The 20,437-nt window shown below is 39.5% G+C and overlaps 1 protein-coding gene across 3 annotated transcripts in view; it reads right to left on the bottom strand.

Annotated features, from left to right (window-relative positions):
* Positions 1–14,477, bottom strand: part of robo3 (roundabout, axon guidance receptor, homolog 3 (Drosophila)) — a 167,354-nt gene extending 152,877 nt beyond the window's left edge. For all 3 annotated transcript variants that reach the window (XM_087847115.1, XM_087847112.1, XM_087847113.1), the window contains exon 1: positions 13,894–14,477. In XM_087847115.1, coding sequence (XP_087703241.1) covers positions 13,894–14,068 — 175 coding nt within the window. In that variant the 5' untranslated portion in view covers positions 14,069–14,477. The remainder of the gene's footprint in view (positions 1–13,893) is intronic.
* Positions 14,478–20,437: the final 5,960 nt, after the last annotated feature.

Below are 20,437 nucleotides of genomic sequence, written 5' to 3'. Positions count from 1 at the left end.
TCTGCTGTTTACCTCAGCTAATGTCCATGTTTATTTACTTTAATGGAGGCTGTAAAACCTGGTGAAAGTCAGTGAGTCAGTGAAGCTGACGTCTGTCCAACGACAGCGACGCTGAGATGAGGTGTTGGAGATGTCCTTAACTTTACTGTCGGTAACCGCTGATGGTTTTGCTGATGATGGCTGCTGTTAGCCGGTGTTAGTGACGCTTTCTTTGAAGCGGCTCTAACACAAAAGTAACACTAGCCCACGTAATGTTTAGTGCTCAATGTTAGCTAGTATGTTAACTATAAACCAGCTCTCGTTGTTTAGCCAGTTTGCTGTCTACGTGTGTAATCTGTTGACAGTGAGTGATGGTGACACTATCCAGAATAAATAAGCATCTTTATGCAAGTTTTGGTTTGTTAGAGCCCTGACCTCAGTTCAGGACATCAAGCTTGAGGTGAAGAGGCAGATGATGACATTTTATCCAGTTACATTGTCTCAACGTATTAATCATATGTGTCCTTCATATCTTAAGCCTGAAGGTGCAGAAACATGTATAATTTACCTCCAGAGCGCCCAAACATCTAGGAGTTTGATGATTTCTAAAAAAGACATCTTGCTTCCGGCGCCGAGTTTTAATTACTTAAAGAGAAAAACAATGCAAACACAATCAGTCATTTCTGTTTTACAGAATCAAAATAATGCATTACCCCAACAAAATACAACCACTCCATCAACTTAAAACAATGCACTTTGCAGAATACATTAAGTAAACAAATTGCCAGCAATGCATCATCTGAATATGGCCACTCAAAGGTTGTGTATAAACAAAAGTGCAATTTATTACACACCCGCAGGATAAAAACTGCTTTAAACTACAACTCAACATGCACTTTGCCTTTTCCTCCTTACTCCCTCTTCCTTAAAAACCATCAAACAAACATTTATGTTTGCTCCTGCACTTCAATCAGCTGATTTGTGTGCAAGTGGGAGAAACTGGCAGATGAGACATGGACATAATTTTTATTTTTTTTGTTCAAAAAGACAAGAGTGGAAACTGCATCCAGGACAGAAACAAAACTATATTGCTAACAGAACGTCTCTTCTTTTCAAGCCACAGACAGAATGCTAACACTAAGCTGGCCAAACACCCCGAGTGGTTTTCAGGCTGAGGTCATGCCAGTCAGAACCTGATCATCAAAAAGTAACAACAGCAGTAATGTCTGTCTCGCTGGGCTCGCTATCATCTTTGCTTTGCGCTCTCAGCTTTGTGTTCATACTGAAAAAATGAAGAATGATGGTACAAAATGTCCTCTTTAGGATGGGGATTACATTACATTACTTTTCTTGAGTTCTGATTCTAGCACTACTCATAATCCAACTCTGAAGCAGCTAGTTCCTATGCATATGCGCATTTAGTGGACAATGACACCCATGCAAGCCTGCAAGCCTGTGCATTGGCTAACTAAAGATTTTCCCAAATCTGGGGTAAAATAAAATAAATCTTGAGAGCTTGTGTGTAAAATTGCTCCAATGGTGGTGTCTAATGGGCTGTTATTTATAATAAAAAATAAAATAAAAAAAAAAACCTATCTATAGCTATATCCTTAATAAATGAACAAATAAATATTTAAACTTTAAATGAAATAATTTTGTGGGAATTTAAGAAATAATAACAAACATAAGTGCAATTTGACACGAGTCACACATGGTCAGACTTTGTGATTTAAAATTATATACTGATTGCTGTGAAATTTTACCTTCATTATCAGATACTTTTACAGAAAAATGTATACATGTACACACTTCCAGCAACTTTACAAATCCGAAGGCAGTGCTCCAAATTTTTGCTGAACATCAAGTTGTACAATATATTATTGTATGGAACATTATGTGAACAGTAAGAGACAGCAGTGGAAGTGGTGTCAGCGTACCCCGCTGTGGCCAGCAGCAAGCGCCTGATTAGCACTAATGAAGACCTGCAGGAAGTGTTCATGCATGTGAGGGGGCGTACATAGATTAGAGTTGTGTGCACAGTAAGCTTCTATAATAAGGCTAATTGCATATGATTTTTTTTGCACGAACACTGAACTGCTTAGCCACCTGTAAGAGACGCAGCTTATTTAACTTTCATGCCACCTTGAACTGGCTGCCATTACGGAAACTCCCCATGGTGTGCACACAAGACCTGATACTTATCTCTGACCCTTCACCTCATGCTCTGCATCTCTCCACCTGCGACTGGATGTCTAATATTTCCAATAACTCCCTGCTATCCTCCCAGTGTGTTTCCATGGCGACTTGCCCTTAACCTTCTGTCAGCCTTTCCCCGTGGTCTCGACCCCCTCCGCGCCTTTCCCTGGTCGTGGTTGCTCTCAGCCCGGGAAATCAGCCTAATAAATAGCTTTATGGTAATCAGGCTGGTGAACGGCAAGAAGAGCTCCCATCTTACTACATTTATTACAGTTCCTGAAAATATCAGTTCCCATTGTTGTCCTGTGGCTCTCAGCACACTCACGCTTTACAATTCACTTTGAACTGTACTGTGAGTCACTGTTTCTCTGTCCCTCACAATATGCCGTGCTGCTGTTCACCTCCCTCCATGTCCTCTGCAATAATTCTTTAGCTTTGTCAGTGTGTAACACAATTTAAACACAGTCCTTATAGTTTGGTCTGTTTAACCATATGCATTATAGACATATTCAGTTATGAGCAAATATTTTAGGCACCAAGGAAAAGTGGAGATCAAATATTTGTGTGAGCACCTTTAGCAGAACGTGTAGGGAACTCGTAGATTTATGTTGTTCTTCTGTTTCTTATGTAATCTGTAACTGATGGACACCAGAGAGACTTTTTTTCTGTGGCTGGTTGTCATAGATATGCCAAAATATTTGAATTTGGGACGCACCTAGATGTCTCTGTGGTGGTACCGTGTGATGGATTTTTTTTCTTTTAGTTTTATAATAATTTTTATAGAGGACATACAGCGTCTCATATCATCAGGTTACATATTGTCCTCACATAGGTTTCCTCTGTGGTTCGTCTTACCAGGGTTGCCCAGGTCTCTGTGGTTTGGACCTTTCAGCGACATCTCATAGCAATTAAAATATGACATTTGCAAAAAAAAATTAATTAATTAACTTGCATGTAGAACTTTGTTTCAAAAAGTGCTCCAAAAATAAAGCTGAATAATATTATCATTGCAAATGTATTCAGATTTGGCATTTGATGATATTCTCCAATCACTGAGGAATTGTTTTTATACTTATGATAATAATAATGATCTCATTGTTTATCTAAGATTTAAAGGATTGTAACCTTTAAAAAGTATTAACTTTAAGAAGTATTTACGTGATCATTATGGGATGTATGTTATGCTATGGTGACTACAGATGGTGTTTCACTCTTACCTCAGAGAAGTGTAGTCTCACTGTTTAAAACTGGAGTCATCGTGGCTTCTGCTCCTTGAGAGAATTGGCCTCATGATATCAATCCACAATGTAACTGTGGAGAGCAGCTGCTTCCCTTCCAGTCTTACATGTACATTTGTTTTCATAGCATGTGTGCATTTACTGACCTTGTGTGTCAAACACAGCCCAGCATCACTGATCAAGAAATTCCAATAGCTTTGTCATCTTCCGTAGCTCTTTTATCTTTTCTTCTGGAAGTGTCTGGCTTTTCACCTTTAACATAATCTCGCTTTCTGAGATATTTCTTCCACCCATCCATCATCCAAAATTGTCTTTGACACTTGAAGCCATTCTCATTACATCTTCTGACCGTCACTTTTTACTAGTTTTTCCCATATATATTGTTTCCATTTGGCACTTCAGAATTGGGTCAGTACGCTTTGGCTTTGAATACCCAATTGGATCCATTGGCAGGTTGGATTTGAAAAGGGTGGGCTGGTAACATCTCAGAAATGTTTAATATATGACTAACGTGTCCTAGTATTCTGCATTCTGCTTGAACAACATTTTAGAAAAACTGTGTGTACGTGCTGGGGGGCAATACAAAGCATTACACTAATTGCTCTGGTGGGATCCAGAAGGATGCCCATGGTGACCCAGACGTGCCCCACATTTCACACCAGAACTGAGACCCACAGTTTGCTGTCTGGCTCCACTGTATTATACATGTTACATGGGCCACATGTGGGCACTGAAAACTCACTGAATTCCTTCTTAGGGGCAAAATGACTATATATTAGGGATGCACCGATACCGATACTGGTATCGGGTATCGGGGCCGATACTGTAAAATGTGTGCGTACTCATACTCGTAAAAGTTAACCGATACCATGAACCGATACTAACTTATTTCATTAATCAGAGGGTGGCTTGTCATTTCTGTTGTAGTTTTTAGATTGGCCACTAGGGGGACATCCCGCACTAAACAGGCACAGGGTTAGGCGAGTGAGACTGGCAGCTCCAGATAAAAAAAGAGAAACTGGAGGCTGCTGTAGCTAGGCTAAACAAAATGTCAGCAGTGTGGACCGGAACAGCCAACTTTAACTCAGGTTTTGGAAAAGTGAAGAAAAATGTCAAGAGAAAATCCACGGGCAGTTAAAATAACAGAGGCTCTGACTCATTTTATCGCTCTGGATGACCAGCCAATGCCGGTCGTGGAAAACATAGGATTGCACCGTCTTCTCAGCATACTCGAGCTGCGATATGAAATATAATAAATAAACAGAAGTGTTTATTTATTATTCTGAAAGCTCGGGACAGTGCCAATAGTTCAGTGATATTTTGTTAAATTACAATGTGGAGAATAATTTAACAGAAGTGCTTATTTTTCACTTGAAATTTTTTTGTGGTCATTTTTATTAAGATATTATTTATTATCGGCAGAGAATAAAATAAAACCTGTCTTCCAATTCATTGCATTTGTGTGTGTGTGTGTGTGTGTGTGTGTGTGTGTGTGGTAGAAGTATCGGTTTTTGTACTCTGTATCGGCAAGTACTCAGATCCAAGTATTGGTATCGGTATTGTATCGGTTTGAAAAAATTGGTATCGTTGCATCCCTACTATATATAGTAATATAGGTTTTCTATGGCCCGAAGAGAAGTTTCTCCAAGAGAGCCCATGTCAAAAATTTGGGCTTGTTATCCAGCAATGTGAAGCCCACAGCACATCATTCACATAATTTTTATCCTCAGACCAAACCATTCAGTTGTATTGATAGCCACTAGCATCCCAGAAGAGACCACTCCCATCAGGATAGAAATCATTAGAAAAACTGATTTGAACTGTGCGATGTTTCTTACATCAACCTTTCACTTTATGAAGTTTACCCGACAGTAGTAACGTCACTAAAAAAGGTTCAGGATATCAGTTTACATCAGCATTAAGAGTGTGACTGGATGGTAGCAGTTTTGAGTCACCTGACTCGGGGCAGCAGAACAAGGAAAGTGGATGAATCAGACTGCCATCTGCTCCCAGCTTGGCCTACACATGGGAGACTGGTTATACTGGGCAGCTCAGGTGCAAATATGTTTAACCCCTTACATAATGAAAAATAACAACAGTTCATTAGCATAAGAGGATCTGATTCCAAACCAAAAATATACAAATTATTTATATTTTAGCTTTTTCTGTATTTACAAAGCAGGACATCAAATAGTCTTTAGTGGAGGAGAAGCCAAAGGATTTTATGAGTGTATGAGTCATTTTCTGTTTATTATTTCACACATTTAATACAAATAAACTGTAATCGGAATAGGATTTACTTCATATTTTTTATTTTAATCCGTCCAAAGTCTGATTTTCACATAAGGCACAAGCAAAAATTAAAATAAATGCCAAAATTTGATATAAATTTGATATATATGATATGCAAACATTACGTTAAGCACCTAGTTACATTTATATGACAGCAATTAAGAGTTAACTTCAGTCTTTATGTGTTAGCCATTTGGAGTTGGACATAGAGGAGAAGTGAACATTTCTGATCAAGTCGATTCAGTTTAGGCCTTTTGTTTGTCCTGCGTGTGTGTGACTGCATTTGTGTATATGTGCATGTACAGGGATGCCAAGCAGGTCACAGACTGTCTGCACTTAATTAGGGTTTACTCAGTAATTACCAAGTGATCGTTGCACCACCAGCTCATATGATTTAAGCTCAGGCCTAGATAATGAATCATTATTGGCATGTGACAATGCAGATATTCTGATCATGCATCAAATAACACTGAACAAATCAAACCATCGATGAGGTATTTTCAAGCATACTGACTGTTATTTTTGTATTCTTCTCGGCCTCTTTTCTCTTTAAAGATTCAAAGATTCTTTTTTTAACAGTGCAAGAACTCCTAAATGAGCAGCTGTTCTTCTGGTTTTAATTAATTCAGACTTCGTTTTTACTCAGCCTAATCCCAGCGAAATCAAAGGTCTCATTTCCAAGGGAGATTTAGCTAAGACTAGAGTCTACAAGTGTTAGATGCAAAAAAGAAGAAAGTAAGAGGAACAAAGAGAGATCAAAATCTTTAATCAAAGCAGCTCTGTGATTGCAGTCGATTCCATGGTGTAACCATTTGTTGTAATCTTACAAACAGAGGCAGGAATCCTACAATTCAGAGGTATGATTTTATATTCTCCCGCTGCTGTAACTCACAGTTACATTAAAATGAATAGAAATGATTGAAAAAATAAATCTCTCAGAAGATAAAAAAACAAAACAATGGCAGAACAAATTCCTTCCATAGCCTTGTTTAACATTTTAATCCATCACATCTGTTCACATTCACCTAGAATTCATATACTGAAAACACAGAAAGGAGCAGAAGGAAAACTTATTATGGTATGTTACACAAGCCCATCATGATCTGCACTCTTCACTTTGTTTTTATATCTTAGTATTCATAAGCATGCATAACCAATTGTGTTGACATTACAGGGTTGTCATTGCATGTTTCCTTCCCTCCAAAGGATTCAGAAGATAATTGGCAATGGGGCTGTGATTTGACATGGATTTTGGAGACGGCTATATGTATTAGATTGTGTGTGTATGGTTGTGAGAGCAGAAGAGAGGGAGATTTCTTTTCTGCCTTTGCTTTACTATATTTTTAGCTTTTGTGTTTTTACCTGTCTGCATATTGTCAGCAAATATAGAATATTGACATTTACTTCACTTTGTGTGTGCAGGAGACAGTGTAAGTCATTTTACTGCACCAGCAATCAATTTGCATTTAAAAAACATGCACTTCACGCCGTCACTCTACTCACGCTGGGTTTCTGTTGTAACTCCATTTGTTAAACACAGGGAAAAAATGACTTTGATGAGAGGAATACCATGCATACTGGTTGTTCCATTAGTCCGTAATGATGATGCAAGATCTGACTTCGGGAAAGCAATGTTTGCGTTATGATGTGTGTTTCATTTAAAGTATATGAATGGTTTCAGTTTAAGACACATTTATGTTCCACTTTACTACATTCACTTAATTCAGTGATCAGCTTGGACAGGACATTGCTTACACCTTGTCATAACTAATCACACTGATTGGAATAACAATGGCGTAAGGCAGATGTGATAAACAAAAGAACTATGTCATCACACTTAATATCCCCAGGAAGCTCCCTCTGTTATTATGTTGTCAGGGTTAGAGGGTGTTTGTCGCTGGGTTAAGGGCCACAACCTCTCTTGCTGACCCCTGAGTCGTCAACACACTTAACCCCTCATTTTGATTGACCTCCTCCTTGTCTGGGAGCTCCCAAATGAATCATGCAGCCAGTCTGTTTAATGCAATGAAGTGGGAGTCATTGAGAGTGGAAGTGTAGATCATTTATAAGGAGTCCTCATGAAGGCTAAACCTCTTTTTTTGTCTTCTAATGTTGAGGGATTTGATTGATTGTGCATCTGTGATGTTGTCAGCAAATTAAGATCTTAGTATAACTGGAGCATATAATTGAAGAATTTTAGGAATCCAAATGGCACTGATGGGCAGAATACTGAAAATACTAAAATGTCTCGACTACATTTGGATGAACTGAACTACAATAACTCTGAGGGTCTTTGATGTTTATCAGGAGCCATCCATGGGTCAAATGAGTCTGTCCAACTTTTCAGTTTTGAAGCTAATATTTAAGCCAAAGCAAACTATGAACAAAATTAAAAACATAATGAACCATATTTAAAATAGTGGTCAGTCTTCATTTTCCCAAGTCACAGGTTATGAAACACGTTATTAGGAGGTTAGGGCCAGGTACGTTTGGGTAGTTTTTTCCCTTAATCGATGAAATCATCATTTTGTATTTGTTTAAATATTTTTCACAGAACTGTACGTCTTCATCAGTATCTGCTTGCGTTCACCACCTGGAGAAATCCTTGGTGTGATGGAGGAAGGTTTCCAAGTTGCTATTAGCATATGCAGAGCTCTCTTCTATTTGCAAAGTAGCATCTTTTGCCCTCTCTCTCTCTGTCTCTACTTAGTCCCCTCTCCTCCATGTTCATCATTGCCACAGATGCTCCCTAATTTCCATTCCAGCTCAGTTATGTACATAATTCTGCATATGATCTCAGACACAGGGGAAATGAGCATGAAAAGCATGACAAAAGGGTCTGTCTGGTGTAAAATCTCAGCGTGAAAGGAGAGAAACATTTGCGATCAGTCCGTTCAATCAGCCATTTATCCTTGTCGTACTGTCTAACAGTAAAATTTACCTTGAAATATAAAGGTGTTTCAATTCTCAAATGGCAGATGTAAATTTACCCAAGCCAAAGAAACTTTTACAATCTTTCAAATCTGTGAAAATTGCGTTTGGAAAGAAAAACTCGATGGGACCAATCATGCGAGCAGTTACGTGATTCTTCAAACAGTCGCCCCCCCTACTGTAGTGACAAATTGGGGCTTTAAAGTGAAATTGTGGATGATAAGCTTATCAGTGATGCAGCAGGTAATGGAAACTGCGATGAGGAGGCTCAAGCTGACAGCAGCTGAAAATACGTGAAGATGATCTGGCAGTAATGGGCTACCTGGCCGGACTGCCGAGCTGTTGCTGAGCCTCCTCTGCGGGAGGAAGCTGAGGAGGTTTCTTAATGGGGAATATGGGAGGGATGGGATAGGTGAAGGAGCACGGAATGGATGGAGAGGAACAGGAGATGAATATGCAGTGACTTAGATCCTTAAGTAGCTAAACAAACACACACAGATATATTCACAAGGCAACCGCTGGCGTTTTTTTATTTCCCTTTAGTTATGTATTCACACAATGTGTGATACTGTTTATGCAGCAGACATGCCGATAAATCAAGGTGAGCTGACGTAAATTGAAGTGAGGCAGAGCAGCTCGTGGGAGTGAGCAAGATAAAGGGATAGATGGCCAGAGCAGAATGTTCAAGCGATGATGATGACAGTGTTGTTTTTACTGAAATTAACATCATCCACCTTGAATTTTGCACACATCTTCATCTGCACCATCCTGGAGGTTTCACTGTTTTATTTTGCCTAATGAGGTTGTGCAGATTTCTACAAAGAACCTACCAGAGACTCTAGTCTTCTATAAGTATGTTGGTCCTCTGATTATATCATATATTTCATAGCCTCCACTTGAAACCTAACTTTCTGTACTCATTAATTACTCCTTGATATCACCGTTCCTATAAGTTGTGTACATGTGCCAGTTTGGCTTTGTGGATGCTGTTCGTCTTTTCATGTTTTCAGACATGAATTGCTGCTTTTAAAAGCCATTATGCCCGCTTCACAGTTGCGGAAATCATCATCTGATTGAGGCTTAATTGTACTTAAAATACCATTTTGTTTAGATGTTTGTCATACTCCTGCATTCAACATCCCAACTAAAGCATCTCTATATGACAAGAGAAGCACTTTAAGTTGCTTAACCATGTCATGCTGATAGCTTTTACTACAGTTGTGCGCTGTAGCTGTCTTCATTTTGACGAGGTGTGATACAAACAGATCCTATTTAAAAGGATCGTGTGCTCTGTTGAAGTACCTCGTTCTTTTTAGAGACACAGTATTGAATCCTATTGTTATTTTAATAATGAGTGAGTTAAAAGAAAAGTTGGTCTATCTGACATTGCATTGCCAGGTTTATTGTGATAGTGAGCTTGCTTTGGATTGATGCCATCAGTTTGTGGCGTCTAAATATCCGCACCTCCCACCCTCCACCTGGCCAGCCACTACTGAGCTCTCACTGGTCATCAGGCATTCTCTTTCTAACCTGCTACAAAGTCCCAGCTGCGGTCGCACTGCCAGCATCAGCACAAGCTCAAAGAGAAAGGTCACATCTAATGATGCTGACGCTGTGCTGAGGCTGGAACCAGCTTTGACAGTAAGTAAGAGGTGAAACGGTATCTGTGTCTGCGTTTTCAGTGCCTTTAAATTAGCATGCATCTCAGTGTATTGGACCATCCGTGTCTCGAGTCTATGGGATGTGAGACAGAGAAAGAGGCAGCGACAGTGACAGTAGCTGAGGTGAAACAACTAGTGGTTTCCAGACCTTTGTGCATACTATGAATAAAGATGTTTGGCTTCCCAAATGCTCCCTAGTCATTTATTAATAATACATCTACACTATCTAACCATTAAATGAGGAATGCAGGGTGTAGAAGGTAAAACATTTTTTCAATATCAATTTTGTGTTATAGCTCCAAAGCCCTCTGCACATATGTACTCTATACTGGATTGAAACCCCCATTAACAGCAAACAGCCATCATACTTAACATCCAGCACAGCAGGAGCAAGTTTAATGCTCCTCCCGGTGGGCACCAGGGCACCACATTTATAGAGCTTCAATGGGCTGTTTTTGATTTCAGAGTGTTGAAACAGTGTGTAAAATGCACTGAAGTGATTGTATTAAATGCTGATTTCCCTTGATAAAGATTCTGCAGGCGACCCTGCTTCTGCACAAATAAAAGTAGTTTTGGATGTTGTGTGTGGGAGAGTACTTTGTTAGGGGATTTTGCATATTGAAATATGCAAAATATACATATTTAGAAGTAACTGTACTGCACTGAACACACACACATACATACATACACACACACATGTTTATTCCAGAGTTGAAGGGAAAAAAGCAAAGAGGGACTAAGCTGACCTCCATAAAATGGTTAAATGGTTCCATTAGAGCACACACATACAACTGGACCATTAGTTATCTCCACCCACAGGAGCCCAAATTCAGAGGTCTTTATGTCTATAAAATTCAATAACTGCATAAAATATATATCAGAAGTACAGTGATTTTAAATGTGGCCGTTCAGTGACAATCTTAAAAGAGAAAATCTTATTAATTTTTCATTCAAAGATTCTTTTTAAAGGCTTGATTACATTATGCTTTTACATCTTTGTAAAATTAAAGTGATTTCGTTCACGGTACTTGTGCATCACAGCTCCTGAACACTCTTCATATTGATTCACAAGCTGAATATCTCAGCTCTGATTCAAGCATCTGTTCCCTAAAGAGCACCTGTCTCACTTATTGAACCAAGTGGAGGTTCAGAAGGCTCCTATGGATTATGAATGTATCTCCATAGTCTGGTGCTGGAGCCAGAGTGCAGCAGCAGAGAAGAATTGTTTTAATCCTTCGATTCAGGGAAGAATTATTTAAAGTTCATCATTTATGACAAAAATAAATGTCACTTTTTCGTTCTTTATTAAATGACTAAAAACATTCAAACAACATCTTTTGAATAAATTCTTCTGAAACCAAATTGAACAACAACATAAGGAAGCAAAGTTGTAAATATAATAACAAACAAGCTTCCAACAATCAATTGCAAATGAATGAACCCCAATTAGTGACTGTGAGTTAAAGGAGTAAAAGGAACAGTCAACAGAAGAGGTGTGATAAAGAAAGAAACAGAGGCAGAGTGAGAGGCAGAGAGTGAATGAACTGATAAATGTACCAGCAGTCCACTATAGTGCTGTGATCTCCATTATTTCCCAAATTGGTTATCGGGCTGCATTGATTTTCCCATTGAGCCTCCCTCTGAGCTCCAGGTTGACCCACACGAGCTGTCCGCCCACTGACTTGCTATTGAGCTTCTCGCCTGGATACCCACAGTTTGACCACCCATCCCCTCCCCAGTGATGAATCAGCACACGGGGGCCAGGAAAATACGTCTCTATTATGGTTTTTAAATATGTATGTGTCTTTGCGGGGTTGCAGTGCAAATCTGGACAATGATTACTTTTGCAGGATGTAATTTAGATATCAGAGGCTATCGTTTTCTTTCCTTTCATATAGTCAATCCACACCTCTGTGACATGTTCACAAAAGAAAAAAGCTTTTATACCTTCCCTCATTGATCATTGATTAGTCAAACTATTACATCTAACCCCACACGAGTGGCTGCCTGAATATATCTATATCACTTAAAGACTGAAGGGGGGGATTCAATTTCTGTGAGCTACAGAGAAATATTCCCAAGAATATGAGGCTGAGATGCACAGCAGGCATGTCTGTCTATCAGCCTATCAGACTGTGTTTCTCTGCTCCAGCCTCAATAGATTCATTGCTGCCTCTCCTGCTTACTTTCTCTATAGATTTTAGGAGTGAACCCCACAAACACTCAATCTACACTCCATTAGAGTTTACAGATGGCAAGAGAGAGAGAAATAGAAGTGTGATGGCAATGAAAAAGAAGCTATAAACTCGGCATTATTGAGGCTGTTTGAAGCTGGCTATGGGGACAGGAGGGAGGAGGGAATGGGTGGCTCAGAAGCAAATGCACCTTTCACGCCCATGTCCACTCATCAGAGGGAAGCATCACTCCCCTGTGTGACAGTATACACCCATGCAAGGCATCACAAAGAGTGTGTACCTTTGCTTTCCTTCTTTACCGTTAGTCAGTGGACTCGAGCTGAGAAGCAGCTGGATGTTTTACCAACTCGGGGCTGAGCGATAAAAGAAAGATCACATTTCTTTTTAGGTAAATAACATATGCTGAATGTGATTGATGCGTCTGACAATGATGTGTGTGTGTGTGTGTGTGTGTGTGTGTCTGAATGCAGCTTTCATTGGTATGTGATTACATGGAGACAAAGCTATGGTACTCATTAAATCAGACATCATGCCAATGTCTGGACATAACTACAGAACTCTACCCCTGTACACTTGCACTAACACTCACACTCTCTCTCTCTCTCTCTCACTTTCTCTCTCTCTCTCTCTCTCTCTAAATATATATATATATATATATATATATATATATATATATAGTATGTAACGTGTAGTCACATGTTAACAACAAAACTCCTACCAGAACCATAAAAAAGCAGACATTAATAAATTCCACCCAGAGCCAACACAGCTGTTAACACTGAGCTTCATCACTGGGTAAAGACGAGCTTGATGGCGAAAGTTAAAAAGATCTGACAGTTTGGGTACATCGTGCCTGACAGCAGACAGCTTCATTTAGCAGAGTGAGCAGACTGCCACTCACGCTTCTGCAAAACAGGCGGTGTTATTGGGTAATACTGTGTCTCTGTCACATTTCACTCATAGCCCACAAAAACCCCCTGACAAGTATGTGATGCCAGTTTGCTGACTCCCAACTCCCTTTTTTAATTTCCCCGTGAGAAGAAAGCATGAGGCAAGTGGGGATGCAGTATTGGTTCGGTGGTAACTGAAGGATGGACATGTGATTAGAAAGTTTAGACCATAAAGTTTACGCTTAAAGATCAACACCTTCTACTATAGTCTAGTAACAACACTTTATGTTTGCTGATCGTCATATACTCCTGGACACAAGAGTGTCTAGGAGTATATGAATGATATGAATCCTGACATTACATCTGTTTATCTCCAGTGACCTCACACGAGGTCACATTTCCCTTTTCAGTTTCAGATCCCCGTTGCAACAGAGACCCAGGTGTCTTGTTCAAGAATGTGTGTTTTGAGGAGGTTGAAGATGGGGGGTTAAAGAGGGGAAGATGCACTTACCGTTGAAGCCGGTGAAGTTTCCCCACTCGAACAGCGAGCTGTTGAAGGACGGCAGGGAGCCGTTGAAGGATTGCAGGGAGCCGTTGAAGTAGACATCAGTTCCATTGGAAGGGTTTCGGATGGTGTCTGTGAACAGATTCATCTGCAACAAGGTCTTGATCAGGTAGCGCAGCATCGTGGTGCACAGAGGGACCTGCACTCCCTCTCTCTGTACTTCTCACTGTGTCTCTCACTCTGTTAATTTTAAAAGTGTGACTCTGCCTGCCGCTGAATATGCTTTTCCTCCTTACTCGGGGTTAAGAAGAGCTAAAGAGATGATCTTTTCATCTCAAGTTGAATCAGACATTTCCAAACATTTTGAAGAAAAAAAGCAGAGAAATCTTGAATAAAAAATAAAAGTGAGTGAAAAGAAGTCAGACGATTAGGAGATTAATTGCTTGTAGATGTCAGACTGAGTCAGGGGCCCCTCGCTGTGAGTCCCTCCCAGCATCGGATTGTTCCTTCCTCCTTGTTTCTTTTGTTCTGGGATCAAATAACTTCACATGCTGTCTGCCGCCATACAAAACAACAGCTTCTCGCTGGTGTAAAAGAATCCAGCAATGTGATGATGACCCTTTCGAATTGCTCTCCTCTCTCCAACCCCTCCCTCTGGCTCCTCCTGTGTCCCTCCCTCCCTCTCCAGCTCTCCTCCTCTCTCGCGCTCTCTCTCTGCGGTGGGGTCCTGAGGGTTTCAGAGGAGCGAGAGAGAGCAGGTGCTGTTGGCAATAAATGTTTAATTATTAGATTAATAATCATCCCAGGAGGCTGTGAATCAGGGCGGTGGAGAAAAGGAGGTGAAAAGACGCATCGTCACCATCTTAACCATACGTCCAAAGAAGGTCATCACATATGCATAAATGAACACATACGGTATGTGTTGGACAAACAAACCTGGGACTAACTAAACTCCTGCTGGCAGTGTTTGTTTCCTGCTGTTCCACATTTTCAAAGCACATTGCATGCAGACTTTTTCCTTTGTCCACATCAACAAATACCGGAGTTGATCTGTCTCTAAAATGACTTTCTCAGCAGCAAAGTGCAAGTTGGCTACAGCATCCTATCCTATAGCATCTGTGTTTGTTTTAAACCAAGCAGCAGAAAATCACTTTAATTCATTTCATTTTTAAAAAGTCAAAGAAACAAACTTACTCAGCAATTAACTAATTTTCAAACATGCATAGCAAACATAACAATAACACTTTATAGCAGCCATCTTTGATAAATGCTGAATTGCTAATTAAACTTTATTAGCACTTTTTACTGCCATTTAATTTAGTTTCATTTTAAACTGTCTAAATCACAAGATTGCAAACTTTAACTATCAGTTTACAATACACTATAAAATAACAGATCAAAGCAATGCTTACATTAACTATTGATTATTTAAAGATGCAGATATTTTTTGAGGTTTTTTTGTTGAAAAAAATCAGCATCTGCTTCATAATAGCGTGGCGTTAGCCACTCTATAATGCAGTTTCTTTTAGCTTTGTTTGCCAACCACTATATATCCTGTTTCTATCCTGTGTCTGTGTGGATGAACGAAATGTAATCACATGCCTTCATGCTCAAGCATGCTATAGCTCTTAAAGCATAGTCTGCATATCATCATGGATACACACATGCGATCATAGCAGCACGGTCACATGTGGCTCCTGGACACCCCACTGACAGCCTCAGTGTGACTCCCATTAATGATGCCCATACACCATCCGGGGCCTGTCCTCCTGCTCCATCACTGTGACAAAGGGAGGCAACAAACCAACAAAGATGCCGTGACGACCCCCGTCCAGCGCCCTCTTCTTCGTGTCTTTTCCAGTCCCTCTTTATTTTAGGCTGCTTTCTATTCATGGGACATGTGTGCCAGCTAAATCCACACATACAGTGTTAATGGACATTCAATATGGGCATGCTATGGAAGAAGGTGTTACCTTGTCAGGTTGTTCCAGGATTTTACATGGATGTACTTTTACATGGATGTACTTTTACATGGATGTACTTCAAAGAGTTTCAAAGATGAGTATAGAACACATTGTATATGTGTTCCATATATATATATATATATATATATATATATATATATATATATACACATACATATACACATATATATACACATATATATGTAGATATGTCTAAAGTCCTGGCATATAACATGAAGAAATAATTCTTCTCTATTTCATGTTAGTGGCACTGACCATGTTAACTTTTATTGCCACTTTTTATTTCTAGCATAAACTAATATTTCTAACATAAACTAATGAAGCGGCAAAGTGCCAGTACAAATATACATCTATGATTGCATGCTCCCTGGGCGCTCTCCTTAGCCACTCGTAATTCTCAGTAATGACTCTCCTCGGCCATGGAAGCTGCCATTTTCATGATCATATCATTTCTGCAGGGTACAGATGGTGCTTTTAAAAAATTCTGTTGTGTGAATAAATAAAAGTAGCATCATATTCTCTTTCAGGTCATCTGATAATTATTTTCTTGAATCTACTGATTGTTCATGGTAAAAATACCTAATATTGTGAGACATTCTCACACTTTATGGTGTTGTGTGATGTCAAAGAATGCACTACATCCTGAGTTTAAGATCATACACATAATTCACTTATTATATACATGGAATAAAATAGCTTTTTGTATGTTTAGGAGTTCAGTGGCTTGGCCCCTGACCCCTGGCACCTCTAACTGTACTCTTTCATAGAGCAAGTCCACTACAGTGATCACTCAAAGCTGTGTCTACTATCTACTACTTGGTAACAGAATCCCCAGCAAACAGGACGGTGAAAACCCTGAAACATCTTGCTGTGAAAGATTACTGTTAACCTCTCCACCACGATTCTGCTGATATGCAAAAGTTAAAAGTCATCAGGAAAAACTGTAATTTTCTGCTCCATGTCAACCACCACTAGGGATGGGTACCGGTATCCGGTGCCATTACGGCACCAGTTCTGACATAAACGGTAGTAACCAGACCGAAAAGCAGCGCACATTTTGGTGCTTTTTTTTCCTGAGATGTCATACACTTTGGATTCCAGCCAATCATTTTACCTTTGCGAGCGTAGTAGGCGGGCCCAGGTACGTACGTTCTTTTAGAGCACAACTACAGATTAAAAATGCCCAAAGCTAAGCGGTCAAAGTCTGCCTGTACTTCACAGCAAAATATACAAACTCAGCAGCCTGCAACAAGTGCTTTAAGCTGATACTGTGATACTGTGCAGAGGAGGTAACACCTCGAATCTGATGAAACACCTGGCGACGTATAGCATTTTGTTAAAAGCCGAGAAATGCGCCGTATTTGATAGCTTGCTGCGAGACCTCACACCGTGCACATCTACTGCGGGTGTGGTGCCTGTTATCGGACTCGGAGTTAGCAACATCCCCCAAAAACCCGAAGAGGAGAGTCCTGGCCCCTAGCCCTGCCAGTGTAGCAGAAATGATGACGGTGATGATGGCAGCAGCAGCCGTTCTTCTCTGCGTGAGTAGCTTAATGTTGTTCGTGTGTAATTTACGTTGAGTAGGCTAACCACGTTATTACATTAATGCATGTAAGGTGAACTAGCAAACACCGTCGTAGTTACATGCGGCTGTCTTCGTGTTTGATGGCAGATACCAAAAAGGCTAAAATGATCAAAGAAAATGTGGAAAACAGCTAAACATGAGAGGTTTTTGGACAAAGTTTGTTTTTTCCATTGTTTAAGCACTGCTTCCAACCAAGAGTGATGCCATAAATCCCCTATAGCTGCAGAAAAGGCTAACATTGTTATCTTTTTACAAAAAAAACAGCTAAACATGAGAGGTTTTTGGACCAATTTTGTGTTCTCCATTCTTTAAGCACCATTCGAGCACCGTTTAAGCACCGGCACCGTTTCAAAAGTACCGGTTTGGTACTGGTATCGGATAAAACCTAAACGATACCCATCCCTAACCACCACTATATCTGATTGGTTGGCCAGCAGCTGCTTGTCTGTCTGGACCTCAGCTCTGTCGTTCTCAACCACCTTCGGCAGTGTGTCCCATCGGGAGTTAGTTACTTCTAATCCATATGTGGCACAGATGTTCCTGCTACTTTACGCTGGACTGTCTAAGCTGTTAAGCCTGCAACTTGGGTGAGTAAGCTGTGTTGAACTATAAACACTGACATTCAAGCTTGAGAGGATTGTAGAAACTCAGTTTTTGTCTTTTATAGTGTATTTAAATTTATACATATTTCATAATGACCAAATTTTGAGTGCAATGAGAAAATGAGGACTTTTACACTGTACTGTACGAGAGAGACACCTAATGAAACTTGTCAGAGTGTATTCAATGTTTTTCATAAACAATAAAACATTCAAATCTAAGAGTATCATTATTGCCTCATGGTACAAGTAAGTACCTTTTACTGCTTGGAATGTTCTTTTTGCTCTTCAAAAAGTTACAAAGTTACAAATAGATTGCATTTATGCATAACTGCACTCACCGATCCAGATCTGACTTGCAACAATTTGCCCTCTGCCTCATCCGGCTGACACACAATTTCACTCAGTGCGGCAGACAGGCAGGTACATAACCCTATCTCCACTAGCTGCACGAGCAGAAGCACAACAGACTCGATAAAGGATTTTAAAGCATGACTATGGAATTTCACGAGATCAGAAAAGGCCCTGTTTTAGCAACAGCAAGTCATGTTGACCTCTCCTGCAACAACAGGTGCAACAGTTATTTCTTGAAAAAGCTAAGTTTTTAATTTGCATGTAATGTTTTAATTTTAAGTAAGACAGGAATTATTAGTTTGTTATTATTAGTTTTATCAGTTATTTAGATTATTTAATTACAGATCATAAAGTTAAAATGCACATTGGAATAACATAATAAACTAGTGGTACAAAAAATAACACAAAGGCTAACATAATCACACATCTGAACAACATAATTGAATTTTGGATAAACACTCTGAAACAGGAAAAGTCATGAAATATGAGATGATGGTGTTTTAATTTAACAGTTACAGGATAACTGTGTTAAACAGTTACCATAACTGTAGCTGTTTAACTATAGCAATTACCTATAAACATTATTATTTAATTATAGATACCTTACCGACTCTATGTGATCAGAACATATAGTGCCAGGTCTGTAACAGGGCTGTAAATGAACACATATGCAGGTGTGGGAGAGGCTCCCTGCCCTGGCTGATATTCTGATCTCATTTTTAATTTTCTTTTCCACCATTGAATCAAAAATGGTATCAAGAATTTGACATTCCTGTAGTATATTGTACCTGTAGGTTACCTGCGTAAAAACAAAAGGTAAATTTGGTCATTCATACCTTTATTTAAACAAAAACAGCCAAACAAACAAAAAACTGAGGTTAAACTCGTCATTAACATGTCAAAGGAGCTTGCAAAGAAGAGAACCTTCACAGACATAGTCATTAACATGACTGGAGCTTAAATAGCCATAGTGCTGTCAGAGTAAAAGCATTTGCGACAATTGTAGTAACATTTAGTAAAATAACACCTGTTCTTAGACAGGTTTCATTTCAGTTTAATCCATTTCATTTAATAGCTGGACATTTTCTAACCAAGTGTGACCGTGGTGCTGAATAGCAGGTATCTGCATGGTGACCTTTTGCTTTGTTATGAGGATCCCGGTTTAAGGCATGAAACCAAATTTCATGCAAATCCATCAAAAGGGGGATGAGTGGTGACACACTGGGTGTTTGGCCTTTCATACAAATGTTAATGCAGAGATGGATACAGATGGGTCATTAATGTCAGCGCCCTGTTGGACGGAACGCTCTGTCTCGGTTTGACACACTTTGCAAGCCTTTTAGCATCCACACGCTGCTTTACAAAGAGAAAAACATGAAGTTATCCGTGCGATTCCTTTGATCGATACAATGCAGACTTTTTAGACTCACAGTTACATTGTCAGAGTCACGGGACGGTGGTTTCATCATGGTTACTAATCAGAATTTAACAATGGGAATTTTGGGCCATAGACTACATGCAAAATATGGACAAGTGTCTGGATTTGAAAAGCGGAGCTAGTGTGGAAGTGTCTTATATCTGCATTATATTTCACATGCCCAAACTGCTCCAGTCTTATTTAATATAATATGGCCCCATTTAGAGTGAAAAAAGAGAAGATTACCTTTTGACTGTCATCTCAGGTCACTGCTGCAAACCCTTAATCATGACTGCTGAACTGGAAGTAATAAATAAAAATGAATATAATGGTTTTCTCTTGAATTATCATATGAGTGTGCAGTCAATTTCTCAGTCAGATCCGCCCTCCTGGTGATGGTGATACCCAACATTCTCATCTCAAAGGTTTAACTTTGATATATATAGTGTGATGCTGATTAAATAAAAGTTCTGATCAACAAACTGATTAGGACACATGACCTTCTGACAATGTCTATGCAGAATTGGATGACCAGCTATATAATCAGTGCAAAGATACTTTACTAGACATGTGGAAACATTTATTTTCTGTGATTAGCAGATATAAATTT

The sequence above is a fragment of the Neolamprologus brichardi genome, chromosome 10, assembly GCF_056152115.1.
Source record: "Neolamprologus brichardi isolate AB-2024 chromosome 10, ASM5615211v1, whole genome shotgun sequence".
NCBI lineage: Eukaryota > Metazoa > Chordata > Actinopteri > Cichliformes > Cichlidae > Neolamprologus > Neolamprologus brichardi.
The sequence above is the reverse complement of the archived record's forward strand: the minus strand, read 5'-3'. Positions and strand labels throughout refer to the sequence as shown.